The following is a 22,566-nucleotide window of genomic DNA, read 5'->3' as shown; positions in this document are numbered from 1 at the left end:
GCCTCACTTTAGGAAAGATGTGGGAGCTTTGGAGAGGGTGCAGAGAAGATTTGAGGAGAAAGTGAGGTCTGCAGATGCTGGAGATCAGAGCTGAAAATGTGTTGCTGGAGAAGCGCAGCAGGTCAGGCAGCATCCAGGGAATAGGAAAATCGACGTTTCGGGCATAAGCCCTCCTGTTTCCTGGATGCTGCCTGACCTGCTGAGTTTCTCCAGCAACACATTTTCAGCTGCATAGAAGATTTACCAGGATGTTGCCTGGAATGGAGAATAGGTCGTACGAGGATAGGTTGAGAGTGCTAGGCCTTTTCTCATTGGAACGGCGAAGGATGATGGGTGACTTGATAGAGGTTTATAAGATGATCAGGGGAATAGAGTAGACAGTCAGAGACTTTTTCCCCGGGTACAACAGAGTGTTACAAGGGGACATAAATTTAAGGTCAAGGGTGGAAGGTATAGGGGAGATGTCAGGGGTGGGTTCTTTACCCAGAGAGTGGTGGGGGCATGGAATGCGCTGCCTGTCTGAGTGTGGCAGAGTCAGAATCATTGGTGACCTTTAAGCGGCAATTGGATAGGTACATGGATGGGTGCTTAAGCTCGGACAAATGTTCAGCACAACATCGTGGGCCGAAGGGCCTGTTCTGTGCTGTATTGTTCTATGTTCTATGTTCTATGTTCAATTTTGACAGTGTTAGGCAAGAGCTTTCAAAACTGATTGGAGGCAGATGTTCGCTGGTAAAGGGACGGCTGGAAAATGGGAAGCCTTCAGAAATGAGATAACGAGAATCCAGAGAAAGTATATTCCTGTCAGGGTGAAAGGAAAGGCTGGATGACTAAAGAAATTGAGGGCTTGGTTAAGAAAAAGAAGGAAGCATATGTCAGGTATAGACAGGATAGATCGAGTGAATCCTTAGAAGAGTATAAAGGCAGTAGGAGTGTACTTAAGAGAGAAATCAGGAGGGCAAAAAGGGGACATGAGATAGCTTTGGTGAATTGGATTTACCGAGAATCCAAAGGGTTTTTATAAATACATTAAGGACAAAAGGGTAACTAGGGAGAGAATAAGGCCCGTCAAAGATCAGCAAGGCAGCCTATGTGTGGGACCGCAGGAGATGGGGGAGCTACTAAATGAGTATTTTGCATCAATATTTACTGTGGAAAAGGACATGGAAGATATAGAATGTGGGGAAATAAATGGTGACATCTTGAAGTATGTGCATATTACAGAGAGGAAGTGCTGGATGTCTTAAAACACATAAAAGTGGATAAATCCCCAGGACCTGTTCAGGTGTACCCTAGAATTCTGTGGGAAGCTAGGGAAGTGTTTACTGGGCCACTTGGTGAGATATTTGTATCATTGATAGCCACAGGTGAGGTGGCAGAAGACTGGAGGTTGGCTAATGTGGTGGTAGGTAAGGATGGTAAGGACAAGCCAGGGAACTATAGACCAGTGAGCCTGATGTCGGTGGTGGGCAAGTTGTTGGAGGTAATCCTGAGTGACAGGATTTGTATCTGTTTGGAAAGGTAAGGACTGATTAGAGATAGTCAACATGGCTTTTCCTTGTGGGAAATCTTGTCTCACAAACCTGATTGAGTTTTTGAAAGAAGTAACAAAGAGGATTGATGAGGCCAGAGCGGTAGATGTGATCTGTATGGACTTCAATAAGGTGTTTGACAAGGTTCCTCATGGGAGACTGGTTAGCAAGGTTAAATCTTATGGAATACAGGAAGAATTAGCCATTTGGATACACAACTGGCTCAAAGATAGAAGACAGAGGGTGGTGGTGGAGGGTTGCTTTTCAGACTGGAGGCCGCTGACCAGAGGGGTGCCACAAGGATCGGTGCTGAGTCCTCTACTTTTTGTCATTTATATAAATGATTTGGATGTGAGCATAAGAGGTGCAGTTAGTAAGTTTGCAGATGACACCAAAAAAGCGAAGAGGGTTACCTCAGATTACAACAGGATCTGGACCAGATGGGCCAATGGGCTGAGAAGTGGCAGATGGAGTTTAATTTAAATAATTGCGAGGTGCTGCATTTTGGGAAAGCAAATCTTAGCAAGACTTATACACTTAATGGTAAGGTCCTGGGGAGTGTTGCTGAACAAAGAGACCTTGGAGTGCAGGTTCATAGCTCCTTGAAAGTGGAGTTGCACGTAGATAGGATAGTGAAGAAGGTGTTTGGTATGTTTTCTTTATTGGTCAGAGTATTGAGTACAGGAGTTGGGAGGTCATGTTGTGGCTGTACAGGACATTGGTTAGGCCACTGTTGGAATATTACGTGCAATTCTGGTCTCATTCCTATCGGAAAGATGTTGTGAAACTTGAAAGTGTTCAGAAAAGATTTACAAAGGTGTTGTCAGGGTTGGAGAATTTGAGCTACGGGGAGAGGCTGAACAGGCTGGGGCTGTTTTCCCTGGAGCGTCGGAGGCTGAGGGGTGACCTTATCGAGGTTTATAAAATCATGAGGGACATGGATAAGGTGAATAGACAAGGTCTTTTCTCTGGAGTGGGGATTCCGGAACTAGACGGCATAAGTTTAGGGTGAGAGGGGAAAGATATAAAAGAGACCCAAGGGGCAACTTTTTCACGCAGAGGTTGGTGTGTGTATGGAATGAGCTGCCAGAGGAAGTGGTGGAGGCTGGTACAACTGCAACATTTAAAAGGCATCTGGATGGGTATATGAATAGGAAGGGTTTGGACGGATATGGGCCAAGTGATGGCAAATGGGACTAGATGAGGTCGGGATATCCTGATAAAGAGCTTATGCTGGAACCGACGACTCTCCTGCTCCTCGGACGCTGCCTGACTGGCTGTGTTTTTCCAGCAGCACACTTTTTGACTCTGATCCCTAGCATCTGCAGTCCTCACTTTCTCCTAGTACATCTGTACATCGACATGGACGAGTTGGACTGAAGGGTCTGTTTCCGTGTTGTACATCTCTATGACTCTGTGTGTCGAGCGTCTTGAGTGCCGTTGGAGCTGCACTATTTTACATCAGGACTTGCCTGGGCAACTTTCCACATTGTCAGGCAGATGCCACTGTTCCATATAACTCGATGACCTTCCCCAGTCAAAAACTAACTTTCTTAATCTGAAATTTTTCTGACGGAACAACCCCCACAATGTGTTTTCTGGGAAGGGTGTTGTGCTCAGTGGAATAGAGATGGGGGTGTGGGGATGAGACACAGTTTCTGATTCCTACAACCTTATTGGGAAGCAGCCTTTTCTGAGTCCACTCCTGAAAGACCTTCAGTATCGGATCCCCCTGTTCTGCATACCCACCCACCTTCCCCAGTAACTCCCCTCCACAATACCTCTGTTATCTCCACATTTCAGTTAGATCACCATGCAATCATCCGAAGGCAAGGGAATGCAAAGCAGGTTGATGAAACCTGCCCTTAGTTAAACTCGGGATCATTCTGGTGAATGTGTGCTGTACCCCATACCTCCAGTATCTCTCTCCTGAGGTGCAGAGGTCAGAACTGTCCCCAGGTTTCCAGGTGGTGTCAAACCCGAGCTTTCTGCATTGGAAACAGACACTTTTTGATTACAGCCACCTTGAGATCCACACCAACTTTCCTTTCAACTTCTTCAATCGGGTTTGGAGCTGTCTTGTGAGCTTTTCATGCTTTCTGTACTTGGAGGCCTCAAATCACTCTGTCTGTCCATAGTTCCTAAATTCTCCCCGTTTCGAAATGACTCGGATCAATCTTTCTTCGGACCAAACTGGGTGAGCTCCCAGTCCATGATATACGCTCGGATAGGACCTGGGTGGTGACTCTCTGTCCAATTCCGTGTCACTAATGGATTCAAACAGTGCTGCCTGCTAGCATCCATCACCTTCAGCATGTTTTTCTCTGTCGTATTGTCTGATACATTGAAGGTGATCCTGGGATATCTCAGCCAGAGATGACGCCAGACTAAAACAAAGTCTCCAAGGACATACTTGCTGACTTCCCATTTGCTGACGACTGTACATGAACTGCAGACTCTGAGTAGGTCCTGCAGTGTAACATGGACAGCTTCGCCAATATGACTTTCACAGTCATACGGTCAACTTGAAGAAAACTGAAGGCAGGTCCCAGCCCGTTCCACGCATGCCCTCTTTGTTCCTGCCAGCTACTCACTTCCCTGAGTAGCACTCTCGTGAGCTATCCCCGTTGACAAAGAGAACACATTCACTAAAGCCAGTGGAACTTTCAGCAGACTCTGAACATCAGTCTGGGAATGTGGCCGATTAAGTCCTTCTACCAAACTGTAAGTCTGGAGGACAATTGTCTTGCCAATTCTGTTGCTCGGACTGTGTAACAGCACTATGCCAACAAAATCAACCACTTTCCCTTTCCTTTCAGCTGCCTTTCGGAGATCGGGCGGCAGGACAAAAGGCTGGGCACTCAGCCGAGCTTGCCTGCCAAACACGCACACCCAAACTTAGGCAGGCACAATGGAGATTAGCCTGGTCACCACTCACCAAAGGTAAAAACAATGACTGCAGATGCTGGAAACCAGATTCTGGATCAGTGGTGCTGGAAGAGCACAGCAATTCAGGCAGCATCCGAGGACAGGCAAAATCGACGTTTCGGGATTTTCATCAGGAAGGCTTTTGCCCGAAACGTCGATTTTGCCTGTCCTCGGATGCTGCCTGAATTGCTGTGCTCTTCCAGCACCACTGATCCACCACTCACCAAAGCATATCCATGGAGTGTGTGGGTCCGAGGTGCACTCGCAGAATGGTTAAAGGAAGCGTGGTGAGCGCACTCTGAACATTTCACTTTGGGTTTTTTATATCAGTTGCAAATCCTGGGAAGGGGTTGGCTCAGGATCACTGTTTACAGCATAAGCAACCAAACAAAAATGCAGAAAGCAAAGGCAGAGAAGACAACAAAGGGGGCTGGAAATCCCGAGACAGCAACTCAGCCAAAGCTCCATCGTCTGCAGTATCCTGGCCTGTTTGCAGCATGATCACTGGGCACTGGTTGGTCTCAATATGCATTGGAACCCCCAGAGGAGGAATGTGCTCATCATCCCCTTGAGGGAAAGTGTGGAAGAGAATGATAAAGCTGATGCCTTGGTATGAACTCCTTCTGTCTCTTTCTACCACCAAACATTATCCCTACTCTCTGTCTCTTACTTCCAATCCAATTCCTCACCCAAATTCCATGCGCTTCCATGTTTATGAAAAGTCTCTTGTATGGAACGTTCTTGAATGTCTTCGGAAAGATCACATACAGTAGAGTAGCTTTGTGTTTGTCATTTTTGCCATATACAACTCATACAATAAAAACAAGACAGTGTTCCTCCAGGACCGAGGGTGCTACATGGACAGCACAAACTACACAATCGTATATGGCATAAAGTGCGTGGGAGTGCAAAACATGCAAGTTGCAGTGTAATAAAAGAATGATAAATAATAAGACATTTTTCTCACAGCAAATCAAAGTTGTGCAAAGAATTTCTGATGGGAAAGAGTCCGATCATACAGTGTTAAGGAGCCTGATGGCTTGGGGAAAGAAACTCTGGCCATGAGAAACCATATGTTCTGATATCTTTTGCCTGAAGGCAGGAGGGAGTTTGAGTGAGGGGTGTGTGGGTCTTCCACAATGCCCTTCGCCCTTCAGATGCAGCATGTGGTGTAAGTGTCTGTAATGGAGGGAAGAGAGACCCCGATGATCTTCTCAGGTGTCCTCACTATCCGTTGTAGGGTTGTACAATCCTAGACGGTGCAATTCCCGAACCAGGCACTGGTGTAGCAGCTCAGGGTACTCTCATTGAACAATATCCATCGACATTCCCTTATCTCTCACATTAGTCAGGTCTTTAAAGAAAGTTACCATGTTGATCAAAGATGTCTTAGCCTTTGTAAATCCAGGGCGAAAGTGAGGACTGCAGATGCTGGGGATCAGAGTCAAGATCAGAGTGGTGCTGGAAAAGCACAGCAGGTCAGGCAGCATCTGAGGAGCAGGAAAATCGACGTTTCGGGCAGGAGCCCTTCATCTTTGTAAATCCACTCTAACTCTCTCTGTTCAGGAGATATGTTCAGTCATTTTATTTGACTTTGCCTGCAAAACTTTGGTATTCCTTCCAAGTTCTCTTTTATATCCTCTTCTCAATGTTGTGCTGCTACTTATCTTTCTATCTCTACCAGTTTGGGGGAATCTTTACTGCTTTATATCTTCATATAAACCCCTAGTTATAATTCCATGCCATTTCACATGTCCCTATATTGTTTAATGACACAAATAGAGTTCTTGCCCTTTAAGAGTATGTTTAGATTAGATTAGATTACATTAGATTAGATTACATTACAGTGTGGAAACAGGCCCTTCGGCCCAACAAGTCCACACCGACCCGCCGAAGCGAAACCCACCCATACCCCGACATTTACCCCTTACCTAACACTACGGGCAATTTAGCATGGCCAATTCACCTAACCTGCACATCTTTGGACTGTGGGAGGAAACCGGAGCACCCGGAGGAAACCCACGCAGACACGGGAAGAACGTGCAAACTCCACACAGTCAGTCGCCTGAGGCGGAATTGAACCCGGGTCTCAGGCGCTGTGAGGCAGCAGTGCTAACCACTGTGCCACCGTGCCGCCCACAATGTGTACAAGTATTAATTACAGGTATTAAATTCTTCTTTCGACACCTCCCATTCTCATTTGTAGACACCTCCCGTTTCTCACCTGTAGACACCTCCCATTTCTCACCTATAGACACCTCCCATTTCTCACCTATAGACACCTCCCATTTCTCACCTGTAGACACCTCCCATTTCTCACCTGTAGACACCCCCCCCATTTCTCACCTGTAGACACCCCCCCCATTTCTCAACTGTAATTCCTGTTATCAATCAGTGGGAGTTGGTGGTGTAGTGGACCAGTAATCCAGAGGCGAGAGTGTTTCCAGGGGGCTTCTGTCCTTGTTGCGTTGGGAGGGGTGAGGTTCAAGGGCGGTGGTGTGTGAAGTGGAGGAGATGCGCTGGACGGCATCGTCAACCACGTGGGAAGGGAAGTTGTAATCATGGAAGAAGGAGGCCATCTGGGACTTTCTGAGGTGGAATTGGTCATCCAGGGAATAATGTTCTGGGAATAGGGGTTCAAATCCCTCCACGGCACCTGGGGTTTAAATTCAATGAATATTGGCGGAATTGGAAGCAAGCTTCGGTAATAGCAACCATTAAATGGTCATTGATTGGGCATAAATACCCAGTTGGTTTGCTGATGCCCTTGTGGGCAACAAAACCAGCTGGCCCTACTGCTCTGGTTTCCATGTGACTCCAGACCCACAGCAATATGATTGATTCTGAAAATGGTCGAGCAAAGCAGTTAGCGATGGGCAACAAATGAATTGAACTGAATTAGCTTCATTGTCACCTGTACTCAAATGAATACAGTGGAAAGTTTACAAGTCCCCACTTTCAGCACCATCTTAGGTACAGATTCTTCAAAACACGTTCTTAGGAAAAACAATGAGAAAAACAAAAAAAAAATCCAGTATTGCTGTCCTTGCCTGTGATGCCCACATCCCATGAAAGAATATAGAAAATTAGTTATGTCCTGTTTATTATGGTGAACTTTATCTTATAGCACTTGGTTCATGAGAGAAAGTGAGGACTGCAGATGCTGGAGGTCAGAGTCAAAACGTGTGTTGCTGGAAAAGCACAACCGGTCAGGAAGCATCCGAGGAGCAGGAGAGTCGATGTTTCAGGCGTAAGCCCTTCATGAGCTAACTGAAGCTCATGAACCCTTCAGCAACCTCATTCCGGATGAAGGGCTTATGCTCAAAACATCGACTCCCCTGCTCCTCGGGTGCTTCCTGACAGGCTGTGCTTTTCCAGCGCCACACTTCTTAACACTTGGTTCATGACTCATCCTCATAAACCACTTGGCCATTGTTCGCCCCTTTCCCATTATCAAGGGGCCTTGAATTATTTCACCAAAGTGACACCCTTTTACCTCAATAGCCATTTGCACGAGCCGCATCCAGCTGCCAGTGCTATCCCCGGTGAACGAGTCAGGGGGATGCTGCAAGGCTCAACCGTCAGGAGACAGCTAAAACACGAGCAAGGAACTTTAACCCAATGACTCCTCTGCCAACCCAGGCCAAAGCAGTAACCTTTTTAATCCGGCATTCACAGGCGCAAGATCATTGCCGTCCTCAGCCATGCCTGAGCGTACCTGCAGCTGAAGACCTGCCGGACGACCTCAGTGGTCTGCGGCCCCGTTTCTGGTATGGGTCCTCTGGGCTGGTTCTCTCCAGTGAGTACTCATTGAGCCAGGTCCCACTCGAGTGGTGGCCAGCAAACGTGGAGAACGAGCGTTTCATTGGACTGATGTCTTCTGTCGACTTCCGGGTCACACAGGAACAACACACATCAGAGAAGAAGGATCAGCAGCACTGAAATTACACACATACTAACACAAAGTGTTTTAATAACAAAGGCGTTATTATTATTTGGCCGTGAAGTACCTTTAGGTTTTGACTGGGCTCTCTCTATCCTTGTATGTAGTGAGGATTAGCACTGCCCACTTTCCCGACATCCTACCTGTGTGCTGTTATTTTATCGCCTACTCCCACTCAATCCTTTCAAAGGTCCCTTTGTTCCTGCCCCCGGTGTTTCCCTCTTCCAGGATATAAGAGGGGATCCTCTGCTTTGATCTTTTAAAATCAATTTTGAAGCATTTCCAACGCTTATAGCCAGCATTCGATTGATACCCATACTCAAACAGCCTGCCACAAAGTGAGACCAGTCCTATCATCCCATCAGATACAAAACTGAAACCAACCCTCAGCCCATTCGGGATCAGTTTCTGAATAGTTAAGTGGATGAACAATGTTAGTGAAGAGGGAAAGACAGAAAGAGATCCAATGCAATTGCCAGTGGAGAAAGTCATTATTTTGATTTGATTTATTATTGTCACATGGACCGAGATACAGTGAAAAGTACTGTTTGCCTGCTATAGAACATACGCACAGCACAGGAATGGGCCCTTCAGCCAACGGTGTTGTACTGAACAGGACGTCAAGTCCCTTCTGCCTGCCCTTGGTCCACATCCCTCCATTCCTTGCATGTGCTTATCTAAAAAATCCCTTAATCCCCCCAATTGTAGCTGCCTCCACTACCTCCCCTGGCAGAGTTCCAGGGCCTCCTCCACCGCCGTTCCCTCACCACCCGATGCCTGGAGGAAGAAAACGCCTCATCTTCCGCTTCGGAACACTTCAACCCCATGGCATCAATGTGGATTTCACCAGTTTCCTCCTTTCCCCTTCCCCCACCTCACCCCAGCTCCAACCATCACCCTGCAGGCACCCTGCCTCTATTCCTGATGGAGGGCTTTTGCCTGAAACGTCAATTTTCCTGTTCTTCGGATGCTGCCTGACCTGCTGTGCTTTTCCAGCACCACTCTAATCTAGAGTGTTCCAGACTCTGTATAGAAAAAATTGCCCCTTACATCTCCTTTTAACTGCCCCTTCACCTTAAATGCCTGCCCCCTAGCATTAGACATTTCAACGCTGGGAAGAAGATTCTGACCGTCAACTTATCTACGTATCTCCTAATTTTATCACATAGTCTGCCATTAGACACTACCTTTTGTTCGACACTAACAGTCTCCATTAACTAGTCAGATCATTATCAACTCCTTTGTCTGTCCAATTGTTCTTCTCTCTCTTTGGGCTCTGAGCCCCACCTTACTCCTTACCCTCCCCCTATTTTCTGCATATAAACCACCATTTTGTTCGCGACATCAGTTCTGAGGAAGGGTCACAATAACTCTGACTCCTCTTCACAGATTCTGCCAGACCTGCTGAGCTTTTCTAGCGACTTCCGTTTTTGTTCATAAATTTATAGACTTCTGTCAAGTTTCCCCTCAGCCTCCCCTGCTCCAGAGAAAACAACCCAAATTTTTCTAGCCTCTCCTTATAGCTCATGCCCTCTAATCCAGGCAGCATCCTGATAAACCTCTTTTGCATCGTCTCTAAAGCCTTCACATCCTTCCTGTAATTTGGTGACCAGAATTGAACACAATACTTGAAGTGTGGCCTAATCAAAGTCTTAAAAACTGCAACGTGATATCCTGACTTTGTACTCTATTCCCCGTCCAATAAAGGCAAGCATGCCATCTGGTTACTTTACCATCTTATCAACTTGCGTGGCCATTTTCAGGGAGCTGTGTACTTGTTTAGGATTCTGCCATTATCTGTATACTTTTCCTTAAGATTTGATCTTCCAAAGTGCAGGACCTCACACTTACTCAGATGAAATTCCATCCACCATTTCTCCGCCTATATCTGCAACTGATCTGTATCCCGCTGTATCCTTTGACAGCCTTCCACACTATCCACAACTCCACCAATCTTTGTATCATCTGCAAACTTACTCAACCACCCAGCCACATTTTCATCCAAGTCATTCACATGTCACAAACAGCAGAGGCCCCAGGATGGATCCCTGCAGAATTCCACTAGTCATGGACCTCCAGCCAGAAAAATAACTTTCCAACTCTACCCTTTGCCTTCTATGGGCAAGTCAATTCTGAATCCATGTGGCCAATTATATGTTGATCCCATGCATCTTAATCTTGTAGGTGAGCCAATTCTGAGGGACCTTACTAAAAACCCATGTGGACAACATCCACTGCTCTACCCTCATCGATCACCTTTGTCATTTCCTCGAAAAACATAATCAGGGTACTTGGACATGACCTGCCCTGCACAAAGCCATGCTGACCATCCCTAATTAGGCCATGCCTTTCCAAATGCGCGTAAACACCGAGAACTCTCTCCAATAGCTCCCCAACCACTGGTGTGAAACTCACCGGTCTACCATTTCCTGAATTGTCCCTATTTCCCTTCTTGAACTTCTTTCTCGATTTCAAAACGCCCTCGCGTATTAGCATGCTCTGCATGCTCCATACCCTTCTCCTGGGGGAATACCGATGCAAAGTACTCATTTAGGATCCTGTCTCCCATCTCCTCTGCCTCCAAACACAAGTTCCCTCCTTTATCCTTGAGTGGTTCTCCCTTCTCCCTCATTAGCCTTTTGCTTTTAATGTATGTATAGAATACCTTGGGATTTTCTTTAATCCTTCTTGCCCAGGTCAATTCATGGCCCCTTCCTGCTCTCTGAATTTCCTGCTTGAGTTCTTTCCTGCTTTTGTTTATACTCCTCAGTGGCCCTGTCCAATTTAGCTTCCTTAACCTTATATCTGCTTCTTTTTACCTTTTGACTAAAGTCACAACCTCCCTCGTTATGCAAGGATTGTCATCCTAGTCCTTCCTCCTTACTACAACATGCTGGTCCTGAACCCTGATCAGTAGGTCTTTAAACAGCTCCCACATAACAAACGTGGACTTGCCCAATTACAGCTCCTCCCAATTAACACTCCTTAGCTCCTGCCTAATATTTATGTAATTTGCTTGCCCCCAATTTGGTAACTTCCTGCAAGGTCCTGACTATCCAGGCAAAATTATGTCTGACATAGGCTCACCAGGATAACAAAACCAAATGCAGAGTTTAGTGTTACTGCTACAGAGAAGGTGCAGACAAAAGTCAACTCTAATAAATGAGAGGTGCATTCAGAAGTCTGATAACAGTGGGGAAGAAGCTGTTCTTGAATCTGTTGGTATGTGTTTTCAAATTTTTGTATCTTCTATATGATGGGAGAGTGTGGAAGAGAGTGTAACTAGGGTAGGAGGGGTCTTCGGTTATGTTGGGTGCTTCCCTGAGGAGGGTCATTGAAGGTTTGTGTTTTACAAACGGGGATACAGAGTACAGGACATCAGACATTGTTTTAGGATCTCTTGCTCTGGAAGGTGCAATAGAAACACTGAACATTGCCATGCCCAGAGGACATCAAAAATATTATTAATTATTTTTGGACATTACCTTCCTTTTCTCTTTAAGGAAATGGACTTTGCTGGACTTTTAAACTCCCGGTAGATGGGATATTATTAGACTGGAAAAGGTGCAAGGATGATACTGAGACTGGAGGGTTTGTGTTATAAGGAGAGGCAGAATAGGCTGGGGATTTTTTCCCTGGAGACTCATTGAGTCCTACAGCACAGAGACAGGCCCTTTGGCCCAAACTGGACCGTGCTGACCAAAATGCCCCTCTATGCTAACCCCATTTCCCTGCACTTGGCCCATATCCTTCTAAATCTTCCCTGAATTTGTCCAAATGCCTTTTAAATGTTGTTAATATACCTGTGTCAACCACTTCCACTGGCAGCTCATTCCATATGTGTACCACCCTCTGTGTAAAAATGTTGCCCCTCAGGTTCCATTTTATTCTTTCCCTCTAACCTTAAACTGATGCACTTCAGTTCTCAATTCCCCAACCCTGGGAAAGAGACTGAGTGTATTTACCCTATCCATGTCTCTCATGATGTTATACACCTCTATAAGATCCTCCTCAGTCTCCTACATTCTAAAGAAAAATGTTGTGGCTTGTCCAATCTGTCCATAAAACTCAGACCCTTGAGTTCTGGCAACATCCTTGTAGAACAAAGAACATTTCAGCCCTTCGGCCCTCCAAGCCTGTGCCAATCCAGATCCTCTACCTAAACCTGTTGCCTATGTTCTAAGGATCTGTATCCCTCTGCTCCCTGCCCATTCATGTATCTGTCTAGATACATCTTAAATGACGCTGTCGTGCCCACCTCTAACACCTCCTCTGGCAATGCGTTCCAGGCAGCCATCACCCTCTGCATGAAGAACTTTCCACGCATATCTCCCTTAAACATTTCCCCTCTCACCTTGAACTCGTGTCTTTTAATTTTCTTCAGCACTCTTTCCAGTTTAATAACATCCTTTCTAAAGCAAGGTGACCAAAACTGAACACAATGTTCCAAGTGCGGCCTCACCAACATCCTGTATAACTACAACATAACTGCTCAACTTCTATACTCAATGCCCTGACTGATGAAGGCCAGTGTGCCAACAGCCTTCTTCACTGCCCTGTCTACCCGTGACTCCACTTTCAGAGAACCATGCACCTGAACTCCAACGTCCCAATGTTCTTAACTACACTCGTTAAGGTCCTACCATTCACCATGAAACTCCTACCTTGATTTGACTTTCCAAAATGCAAGAACCTCACACTTATCTATATTAAACTCCATTAAACTTCTCGGCCCACTTCCTCAGCTGATCAAAGTCCTGATGCAATTTCCTCTGTCCATGATATCGCCTATTTTAGTGTCTTCAACAAACTTGCTAATCATGCCTTGTACATTCTCATCCAAATCATTGATATAGATAACAAACAGTAATAGACCCAGCACTGACCGTGAGGCACTCCACAAGTCACAGGCCTCCAGTCTGACGAGCACCCTTCCACTATTGCCCTCTGCTTCCTACCATCAAGCCAATTTTGTATCCAATTTCCCAGCTTCCCCTGGATTTCATGCGATCTAATCTTCCAGAGCAGGAGAAAGTGAGGACTGCACATGCTGGAGATCAGAGCTGAAAAATGTTTCCTGAATTTCGGGCTTATCCCCGAAACGTCGATTCTCCTGCTCCTTGGATGCTGCCTGACCTGCTGCACTTTTCCAGCATCACATTTTTCAGCTCTAATCTTCCAGAGCAACCTACCATGTGGAACCTTATCAAAGGCCTTACTAAAATCCATATGATTACATCTCTGCTCTGCCCTCAACAACCTTCCTGGTCACTTTATCAAAGAACTCTAACAAATTTGTGAGGCATGATCTCCCACTCACAAAGCTGTGCAGACTACTCCTAATCAAACCCAGTCTTTCCAAATGAATGTATATATTATCCCTCAGAATCTTCTCAAATAACTTAGTTCCCAGGTTTTCTTTGCAGCCCTTCTTGAATAACGGGACAACATTCACTACCCTCTAGTCTTCTGGGATCTCAACCGTGGCTAACGATGATGCAGAAATATCAGCCTGGGCTCCCACTATTTCTTCTCTCGCAGGGTTCTTGGATATATCTAGTCAGCACCAGGAGATTTATCCATCTTCATATATTTTAATATATCCAACACCTCCTCTACTGTGATATGGACTGTCCTCAAGATATGGCAACTAACTTCTCCAAGTCTTCATGTCTTTCTCCATGATAATCACAGGGGAGAAATATTCATTGAGGGCCTCATCATCTCCTGCGGTTCCACACATAAATGTCCACTATGGTCCTTGAGTGGTTCTATTCTCTCTCTTTAGTCATTCCTCCTTTTTTCAGGTCAAAGTCTCAATATTTCTTACCATCCAGTGTTCCCTATTCCTGCCAAACTTGCCCTTCACCCTCACACGAGATTATAGATCTTGAACTCTAGCTGTCTCACTTCTAAAGGCCTCCCACTGGCCAGAGGTCCCTTTGCCTGTAAACAAACTATTCCAATCAACTCCTGCAAGCCCCACTCTCCTTGCCCCAATTTAGAACTTAAACCTTTGGACCAGTTTTGTCCCCCTCCATCACTATTTTAAAACGTGGTCCCAAAGTACTCCCTCACTGTCACCTCAGTTACCTGGCCTGCCCTATTTCCCAAGAGGAGATCGAGTTTTGCCCCTTCCCAAGTAGGGCCCTCTATACATTGCTTGAGGGAACATTCCTAATGCACTTAACAAATTCCACCCCTTCTAAGCCTTTAATGCTCTGGCAGTCCCAGTCTTTGTTAGGAAAATTAAAATGCCCCACGATAACAATGCTACTGCTCCCAATCTCCCTCTATATGTGTTTCTCTAATTCCCATTGACTCTATTTGGGGGCCTATAGTATAACCCCAATAATGTCGCCATCCCCTTCTTATTTCTTAGCTCCACCCTCTAAGCCTCACTGAACGATCCTTCAGTTATTTCATTTCTGACTACTTGCTGTGATATTCGTCTTAATCAAAAATACAACTCCCCCTCCCCTCTTTCCCAGCACCTCTGTCCCACCTAAAGTACCTGCACCCTGGCCAATCCTGTCCCTCTCTTAGCCATGTTTCTGTAATAGCTGTAATATCCCAGTCCCATGTACCTATCCATATCCCAAGTTCATCCAACATACCTGTCAGCCCTCTTGCATTGAAATAGATGCAATTTAATCCAAACAGGCATTCCTTGCTCAGTGTTCCAGCTGCCCTGTCTGTTTAATTTCTGATACTGTATCTCCTTCTAGCCTCGCACTTATCTCCCTACTGTTAAGGATCTCACTTCCCTGCCAATCTACTTTAACCCCTCTGTAGTAAACTTGGCCGCCAAGATATTGGTCCCCCTCCTGTTCAGGTGCAACCCAACCCTCTTGAACAGGTCACCACTGCCCCAGAAAAGATCCCAATGTCCTTAAAACCTGAATCCCTGCATCCTGCACCAGTTCTTTAGCCACACATTTATCTGCCACATCCTCCAATTCTTACCCGCACCAGCATGTGGCACTGGAAATAATCCACAGATTACCACCGTCGAGGTCCTGGATTTTAAAAGATTTTCTTAGCTCACTATAATCACTCTGCAGGACCTCATCCCCTATTTCTACCAATGTCATTAGTGCCAATGTGCACAGTGACGTCTGGCTGTTCATCCTCCCCCTTGAGAATGTTCTTCCAGAGGTGACCTCATAGTGGTTTATAAAATCATGAGGGGCATAGATAAGGTGAATAGACAAGGCCTTTTCTCCACATTAAGGGGTGTCCAAAATGAGAGGACATCGGTTTAATGTGAGATGGGTAAGATTTAAAAGGGGCAACATTTTCTCACCAAGTGTGGCACCTATGTAGAGCAAGCTGCCAGAGGATGTGGTAGATGCAGTTACACCATTTAAAAGACATTTCGACAGGTACGTGAACAGGAAAGATTTAGAGGGATGGGGGCCGAATGCAGACAAATGATACTAGTTTAGTTTGGGAAGCCTGGTTGGCATGGGCGCATTGGATCGGAGGGTCTGTTTCCATGCTGGTTGGCTCCATGACTATGATTTACTGGCTAACTACATTCTGGAAGCCTCGGCAATGAAGTGGCAAAAGGACATGGCTAGTCGGATCAGCCTGGTGGAAGTTTGCAATTGTTGGTACAGCAGCAAGACAAAGAAAGCACAGATCGTTAGTCTCAGAGACTGCAACATTAACAAAAGCAACATTTCAAAGTGATTAAAAGTAATTAACTTTCTCTTAAGGTGTTCAGTGGATATTAACCAGAAAGAGAGAAACTTTGGGCGGCACAGTGGCACAGTGGTTAGCACTGCTGCCTCACAGTGCCAGAGACCCGGGTTCAATTCCCGCCTCAGGCGATTGACTGTGTGGAGTTTGCACGTTCTCCCCGTGTCTGTGTGGGTTTCCTCCGGGTGCTCCGGTTTCCTCCCACAGTCCAAAAATGTGCAGGTTAGGTGAATTGGCCATGCTAAATTGCCCGTAGTGTTAGGTGAAGGGGGCAATGTGGGGGAATGGGTCTGGGTGGGTTGCGCTTCGGCGGGTCGGTGTGGACTTGTTGGGCCGAAGGGCCTGTTTCCACACTGTAAGTAATCAAACCAACCATTATGCTAGGACCAGAAGTCGGCCAATCAGCCCAACAAGTCTGCTCTGCCATTCAATGAGATCATGTCTGCTCTGAAAATCCTCAATTCTGCTTTCCAGATTCTCGTATTGATAGAAAAATCAATCGCAACCTTGAAAATACTTTCTGACCGAACCTCAACTGCCCTCTGCGGTCACTACTGTCTGGGACAAGAAATTCCTCCTCATCTCTGTCTTAAATATGCGACTTCTCTGGTCCTGAATTCTCCCACAACGGGAAGTAACTTCTCTGCATCTATTCTGTCATGTCTCCGCAGATTCTTGTATATTTCAATAAGGTTTGATTAGATTAGATTCCCTACAATGTGGAAACAGGCCCTTCGGCCTAACCAGTCCACACGGACCCTCCGAAGAGTAACCCACCCAGACCCATTTCCCTCTGACTAATGCACCTAACACTACAGGCAATTTAGCCTGGCCAATTCACCCTAACCTGCACGTCTTTGGACTGTGGGAGGAAACCCACGCAAACACAGGGAGAACGTGCAAACTCCACACTGTAGCCCGAGGCTGGAATTGAACCTGGGATCCTAGTGCTGTCAGGTAGCAGTGCTAACCACTGAGCCACCGTGCCACCCCATTCGTTTGCCTGTCATTCTTCTAAATTCTAAATGAGTACTGGCCCGACCTACTCAACATCTCCCCATAAGACAGTCCAATGGGATCAGTCCAATGATCCTTTACTGGAAATGAATGCCAGGGTATCTTCTAAACCCTCCCCACCGCACCTTGAACCTGTGCCTCCCAGCAATTGACCCCTCCACCCTGTGAAAAAGCCTCGTACTTTCCACTCTATCTATACCATTGACAATCTTATAAACTCCTATGAGGTCATCCAATAACCACCTATGTTCCAGTGAAAACAATCCCAGTCTAGCCAACCTTTCTTCCTAGCTAAAAATCCCCCATACCAGGCAACGTCCTGGTAAACCTTTTCTGTATCCTCTCTAAAGCAACAACGTCCTTTCGGTAGTGAGGTGACCAGAACTGTACACAAGTCAGGTTTTTGCTTTACACAATGTTGAAGGTTTCCCGACAGCAAATGGCCATTTCCTGGAAGTAATTTACTTGGTAATCCCTCTTTACCAGTTTGCCTGCCAAGGAGAAACTACTCATAGCGTTCCAGCCGAGTTCTGACCAGTGCCTTGCATAATAGCAAGACATCCCTATTTTGATAACCCATTCCCTTTGGAATAAAGGCCAACATTCCATTTTTTGCCTTCTCTATGACTCACTGAACCTGTTGTGAGCTTTTTGGGATTCATATATTAGAACTCCCAGATCCCCCTGTTCTGTAGATTTCTGCAGTGTTACTCTATTGCTTTTTCCTACCAAAGTTCCTCGCCTCACATTAAATCATTGCTCACTGGGCAGTATCACGTGATCGAAGCCCCTCTGCTATTTGAAGAGTTTAAATTCTGACCTTATGAAATAGTCCATCTGAAACATCAACGCCACAACAGCAGCAAGAGAAAATAAAACTCCAGCCCGACACTCAGATTTGCATAAACCAAATGAAAAGTATTAAGTATACGTTTCCCCGAAATCTGAGGTTTTTGTGTTTGCCTGAAAAGCACAGGTTGTCAACTCTCAGCCTGCTGTACTCATGTAGATTTTGACTAATGATTGCAGGAGGCCTCCTGCGCCCCGCCCAGCTACCCCTCCAGCCTGGCTCTGCACTTGACCCCTCACTCTGCTCCTGCTCTTGCGCCCCTCCAACCCCTTTACTGGACCCTTAATGCTAACACTCATGAATTACTTAGCCTATTTTACACCACTCCTGGACTGAATGCAAGAATAAATAACTCTTGGACAACATTTTCAGAGAGGACTTGCTGAGCCCCACTTTAACAACTGACTTCACACAAACGGCAACAGGGTTTGGGGGAAAAAGAATTTCTTGAAGTTAAATTTGACCTGCTTACGGACAGAAGGCTTGGGAAATGATGGGGCCTTGTCTGTCTTTCTCTCTCTCAGTGGCTGTAACAATGGGTGAAAGAGGATTGAGAAAAAGGTTACAAAGAAAGATTCAGGAATGCTGGGATTGCCAATAAGACCATGAAGGTGTTTTCTTTTTAAAATGATGTGCAGTTCTGATGTCGAGCTGGCAGAGTTACAGAGTCATAGAGATGTACTGCATGGAAACAGACCCTTCGGTCCAACTCGTCCATGCTGGCCAGATATCCAACCCAATCTAGTCCCACCTGCCAGCACCCGGCCCATATTCCTCCAAACCCTTCCTATTCATATACCCATCCAGATGCCTTTTAAATGTTGCAATTGTACCAGCCTCCACCACTTCCTCTGGCAGCTCATTCCATACATGTACCACCCTCTGTGTGAAAACGTTGTCCCTTAGGTCTCTTTTATATCTTTCCCCTCTCACCCTAAACCTATGCCCTCTAGTTCTGGACTCCCTGACATCAGGGAAAAGACTTTGTCTATTTATCCTATCCATGCCCCTCATGATTTTATCAACCTCATGATTTTATAAACCTCTATAAGTTCACCCCTCAGCCTCTGACGCTCCATGGAAAACTGCCCTAGCCTATTTAACCTATAGCTATTTAACCTATAGCCTAGCCTATAGCTCAAATCCTCCAACCCTGGCAACATCCTTACAAATATTTTCTGAACCCTTTCAAGTTTCACAAAATCTTTCCAATAGGAAGGAGACCAGAATTGCACACAATATTCCAACAGTGGCCTAACCAATGTCCTGTACAGCCGCAACATGACCTCCCATCTCCTGTACTCAATACTCTGACCAATAAAGGAAAGCATAACAAATGCCTTCTTCACTATCCTATCTACCTGTGACTCCACTTTCAAGGAGCTATGAACCTGCACTCCAAGGTCTCTTTGTTCAGCAACACTCCCTAGGACCTTACCATTAAGTGTATAAGTCCTGCTAAGATTTGCTTTCCCAAGATGCGGCACCTTGTATTTATCTGAATTAAACTCCATCTGCCACTTCTCAGCCCATTGGCCCATCTGGTCAAGATCCTGTTGTAATCTGATGTAGCCCTCTTCACTGTCCACTACACCTCCAACTTTGGTATCATCTGCAAACTTACTAACTGTACCCCTTATGCTCACATCCAAATCATTTATGTAAATGATGAAAAGTAGAAGGTTTGCTCAGGTTATGGAAAGGAAATGATGAAGGAAATCAGGAATTTACTAGCACGGGGATCAAGAACAGGAGACATACCTTTACGTCACTGCGTGAACCGGAGAAAGAAGCACAGACATTAGTTTAGACAAAGACAGGAAAGAGGAGTTACCTCAGACTCCAGCTCCAGTCGAGGCATTGACACAGCTCGTCCTTGGTTTTCGATGGGGAGGTAATGGCTGTTGTGGGGATACCGCAGTCTTCCTTTTTCTAGCTCCTAGTACGTCACAAATTAAAGATGCACAGCCCAGATTAATGCAATATACTCCACTAACAACTGTATACAATCGAAATGTACCTTTCCAAATCAGTAGTCTGGCCACAATTGGAGTATTGGGTTCAGTTCCGAGCACCTTGTTCAAAGAAGGATGTTAAAATCCTGTAGAGACTTCAAAGGAGATTTAAGGAATGATACCAGGAATGAGGGATTTTAGATACAAGGAAAGATGAGAAAGATTGGGCTTATTCTCCTCTGCGCAGAGAAGGTGAATTGGCGATTTTATTGAGGCGTTCAAAACTATGGACAATTTTCATTGATATTCTGTTACCATTCATTGGTATATCACTAATATGGGCTCACACAATTTCAAGATTGTCAGCAAGACAGCTAGGAGTGATTTGAGGAGAAACTTGTTTACTTCGACAGTTAGAAAGTTTTGGAATGTGCTGCCTGGGAGAGTAGTGGAGGTGGATTCCAAAAGAAAGCTGGATATATAGTTGAAGGTCCTGAAGTTCGCAGGCTGTGGAAATCTGACTGGAGAATGGGACTAGCTGGCTAGCTCTTTCTGGAGCCGGTGCAGGCATGATGGTTCAAATGACCACCTTCTGTACTGTCAAATTCCATGATTCTCTGACCACAAACCTTACTTCATATTCTCCTGTCTTTTGGTCACAGTTCTGTGTTATCCCTGAAAATGTCTTGTCTTTCATTCTTTTTATTATAGGATGGCATGGCGGCTCAGTGGTTAGCCCTGCTGTCTCACAGCGCCAGAGACCGGGGTTCGATTCTTACCTCGGGTCACTGCCTGTGTGGAGTTTGCACATTCTGCGTGGGTTTGCTCCGGTTTTCTCCCACGTTCCAAACGATGTGCAGGCCAGGTGAATTGGTCATGTTAAATTGCCCATAGTATTAGGTGCATTAGTCAGGGGGAAATGGGTCTGGGTGGGTTACTCTTCGGAGGGTCGGTGTGGACTGGTTGGGCTAAAGGGCCTGTTTCCACACTGTAGGGAATCTAATCTAATATCAAGTAAATATTTTTAATTGGAAAACCCTGTGCAGGGTTATTTGTCACTGGTTATATTTCCAAATCAGCTCTAAATTTCTATACCATTTCTTCTTTCAGAAAATGACATTCGGTTTGTAATGACCGAACCAACCCAGTGAATTTGAGTTTGAAAAGATATTCCCTTAGTTACCTCCAGGCCTCAGCCTGTCAGAGAAAGCTGAGGTTCTACACAATGTGATTGCTTTCAGGCAAACTTTAGAGCCAATCTGTACATTCGGAGCACGTGTACCTTGCACGGTGAACTGGCTCATGGTTTGTGCATTCACAGGATCCGGCCATGAAAACAGTTTGGAAAATATTGAAAAACTGCCTTCTCCAAAAGACTTGGAACACCCTCACTAAACTGAAACACCCTCACTAAACTGAAACACCCTCACTAAACTGAAACACCCTCACTAAACCGAAACACCCTCACTAAACTGAATCCTCAAACCTTAGTTAGATTCATAGCACAGTGCAGAAGGAGGCCATTTGGCCCATCGATTCTGCGCTGACACTGAAGGCCATCCCACCCACCCACTCTATCCAGATAACCCTTCACTCCATGGCTAATCCACCTAGCCTGAACGTCTGTGGACACTATGGGCAATTTAGCAGGGCCAATCCACCTGACCTGCACACCTTTGGACTGTGGGAGGAAACTGGAGCACCCAGAGGAAACCCACGCAGACACGGGGAGAATGTGCAAACTCCACACAGACAGTCGCCAGAGGCTGAAACCGAACCCAAGTCCTGCTAACCACAAAGCCATCGTGCCAAAAATTAAAAATGAATGTTTTACGTAGTGAATTAATCAGACAATCATCATCTGTGAATTGCACTGTGCTTGAATCTAGATATAAGACACGTTAACATAGAAACGATTGTTGAAAATGTAATTATCAAAAGGTTCTCTGAGCAATTTATTGACTTTAAGGAATTTTTGTTTTAACACTCAGCAAACTGCACATTTATACACGTCAGAGCATTGTTGGTCAATTTTGATTTGCTTTTGAAATGTTGGGCAGCAAATTCATGAAAGATGCTTTCTTTGCTGGTGGACTCATGATTTGCGACTTGCCTGAGCATGAAGCCAGCAAATACATCCCCCTGTATTCCATTTTAAATGATTCTGGAGGGGGATAAATAAAATGGACAGCGGGGAAGGGGAGAGAGGCAGCTGAATGTACACTGGGGCTATGGAGAGTGAGGTGGGAGAACAGATAATGGCTTTTCCTTCCCACTGTCCCCTGACCTCTCTCCCTTCTCATCGCAACCACCCATCTCCCCTCAAACACCTCCCCAAACACCCCCTGCCGACTCGTCACTGTGGGAAGCAAGAGAGGAAATTGCAGTACCATTGGCAATGATCTTTTCGTCTTCACTGTCAACGGGGGTGGTACCAGGGGACTGGAGAGTGGCGAATGTTGTGCCCCTGTTCAAAAAAGGGAATAGGGATAACCCCGGGAATTACAGGCCAGTTAGTCTTACTTCTGTGGTAGGCAAAGTAATGGAAAGGGTACTGAGGGATAGGATTTATGAGTATCTGGAAAGGCACTGCTTGATTAGGGACAGCCAGCACGGATTTGTGAAGGGTAGGTCTTG

At 45.7% G+C, this 22,566-nt stretch overlaps 1 protein-coding gene across 1 annotated transcript in view; it reads right to left on the bottom strand.

Annotated features, from left to right (window-relative positions):
• Nucleotides 1-22,566, bottom strand: part of LOC122554082 (probable voltage-dependent R-type calcium channel subunit alpha-1E) — a 50,025-nt gene that overhangs the window by 26,041 nt on the left and 1,418 nt on the right. Inside the window, exons 2-3 of the mRNA XM_043698535.1 lie at nt 19,809-19,913; nt 8,179-8,347 (exon numbers count right to left, since the gene is read on the bottom strand). Coding sequence (XP_043554470.1) covers nt 8,179-8,347; nt 19,809-19,913 — 274 coding nt within the window. The remainder of the gene's footprint in view (nt 1-8,178; nt 8,348-19,808; nt 19,914-22,566) is intronic.

Source organism: Chiloscyllium plagiosum, chromosome 11 (genome assembly GCF_004010195.1).
Source record: "Chiloscyllium plagiosum isolate BGI_BamShark_2017 chromosome 11, ASM401019v2, whole genome shotgun sequence".
In the NCBI taxonomy this organism is placed as follows: Eukaryota; Metazoa; Chordata; class Chondrichthyes; order Orectolobiformes; family Hemiscylliidae; genus Chiloscyllium; species Chiloscyllium plagiosum.
This window is presented reverse-complemented; position numbering and strand designations above follow the sequence as displayed.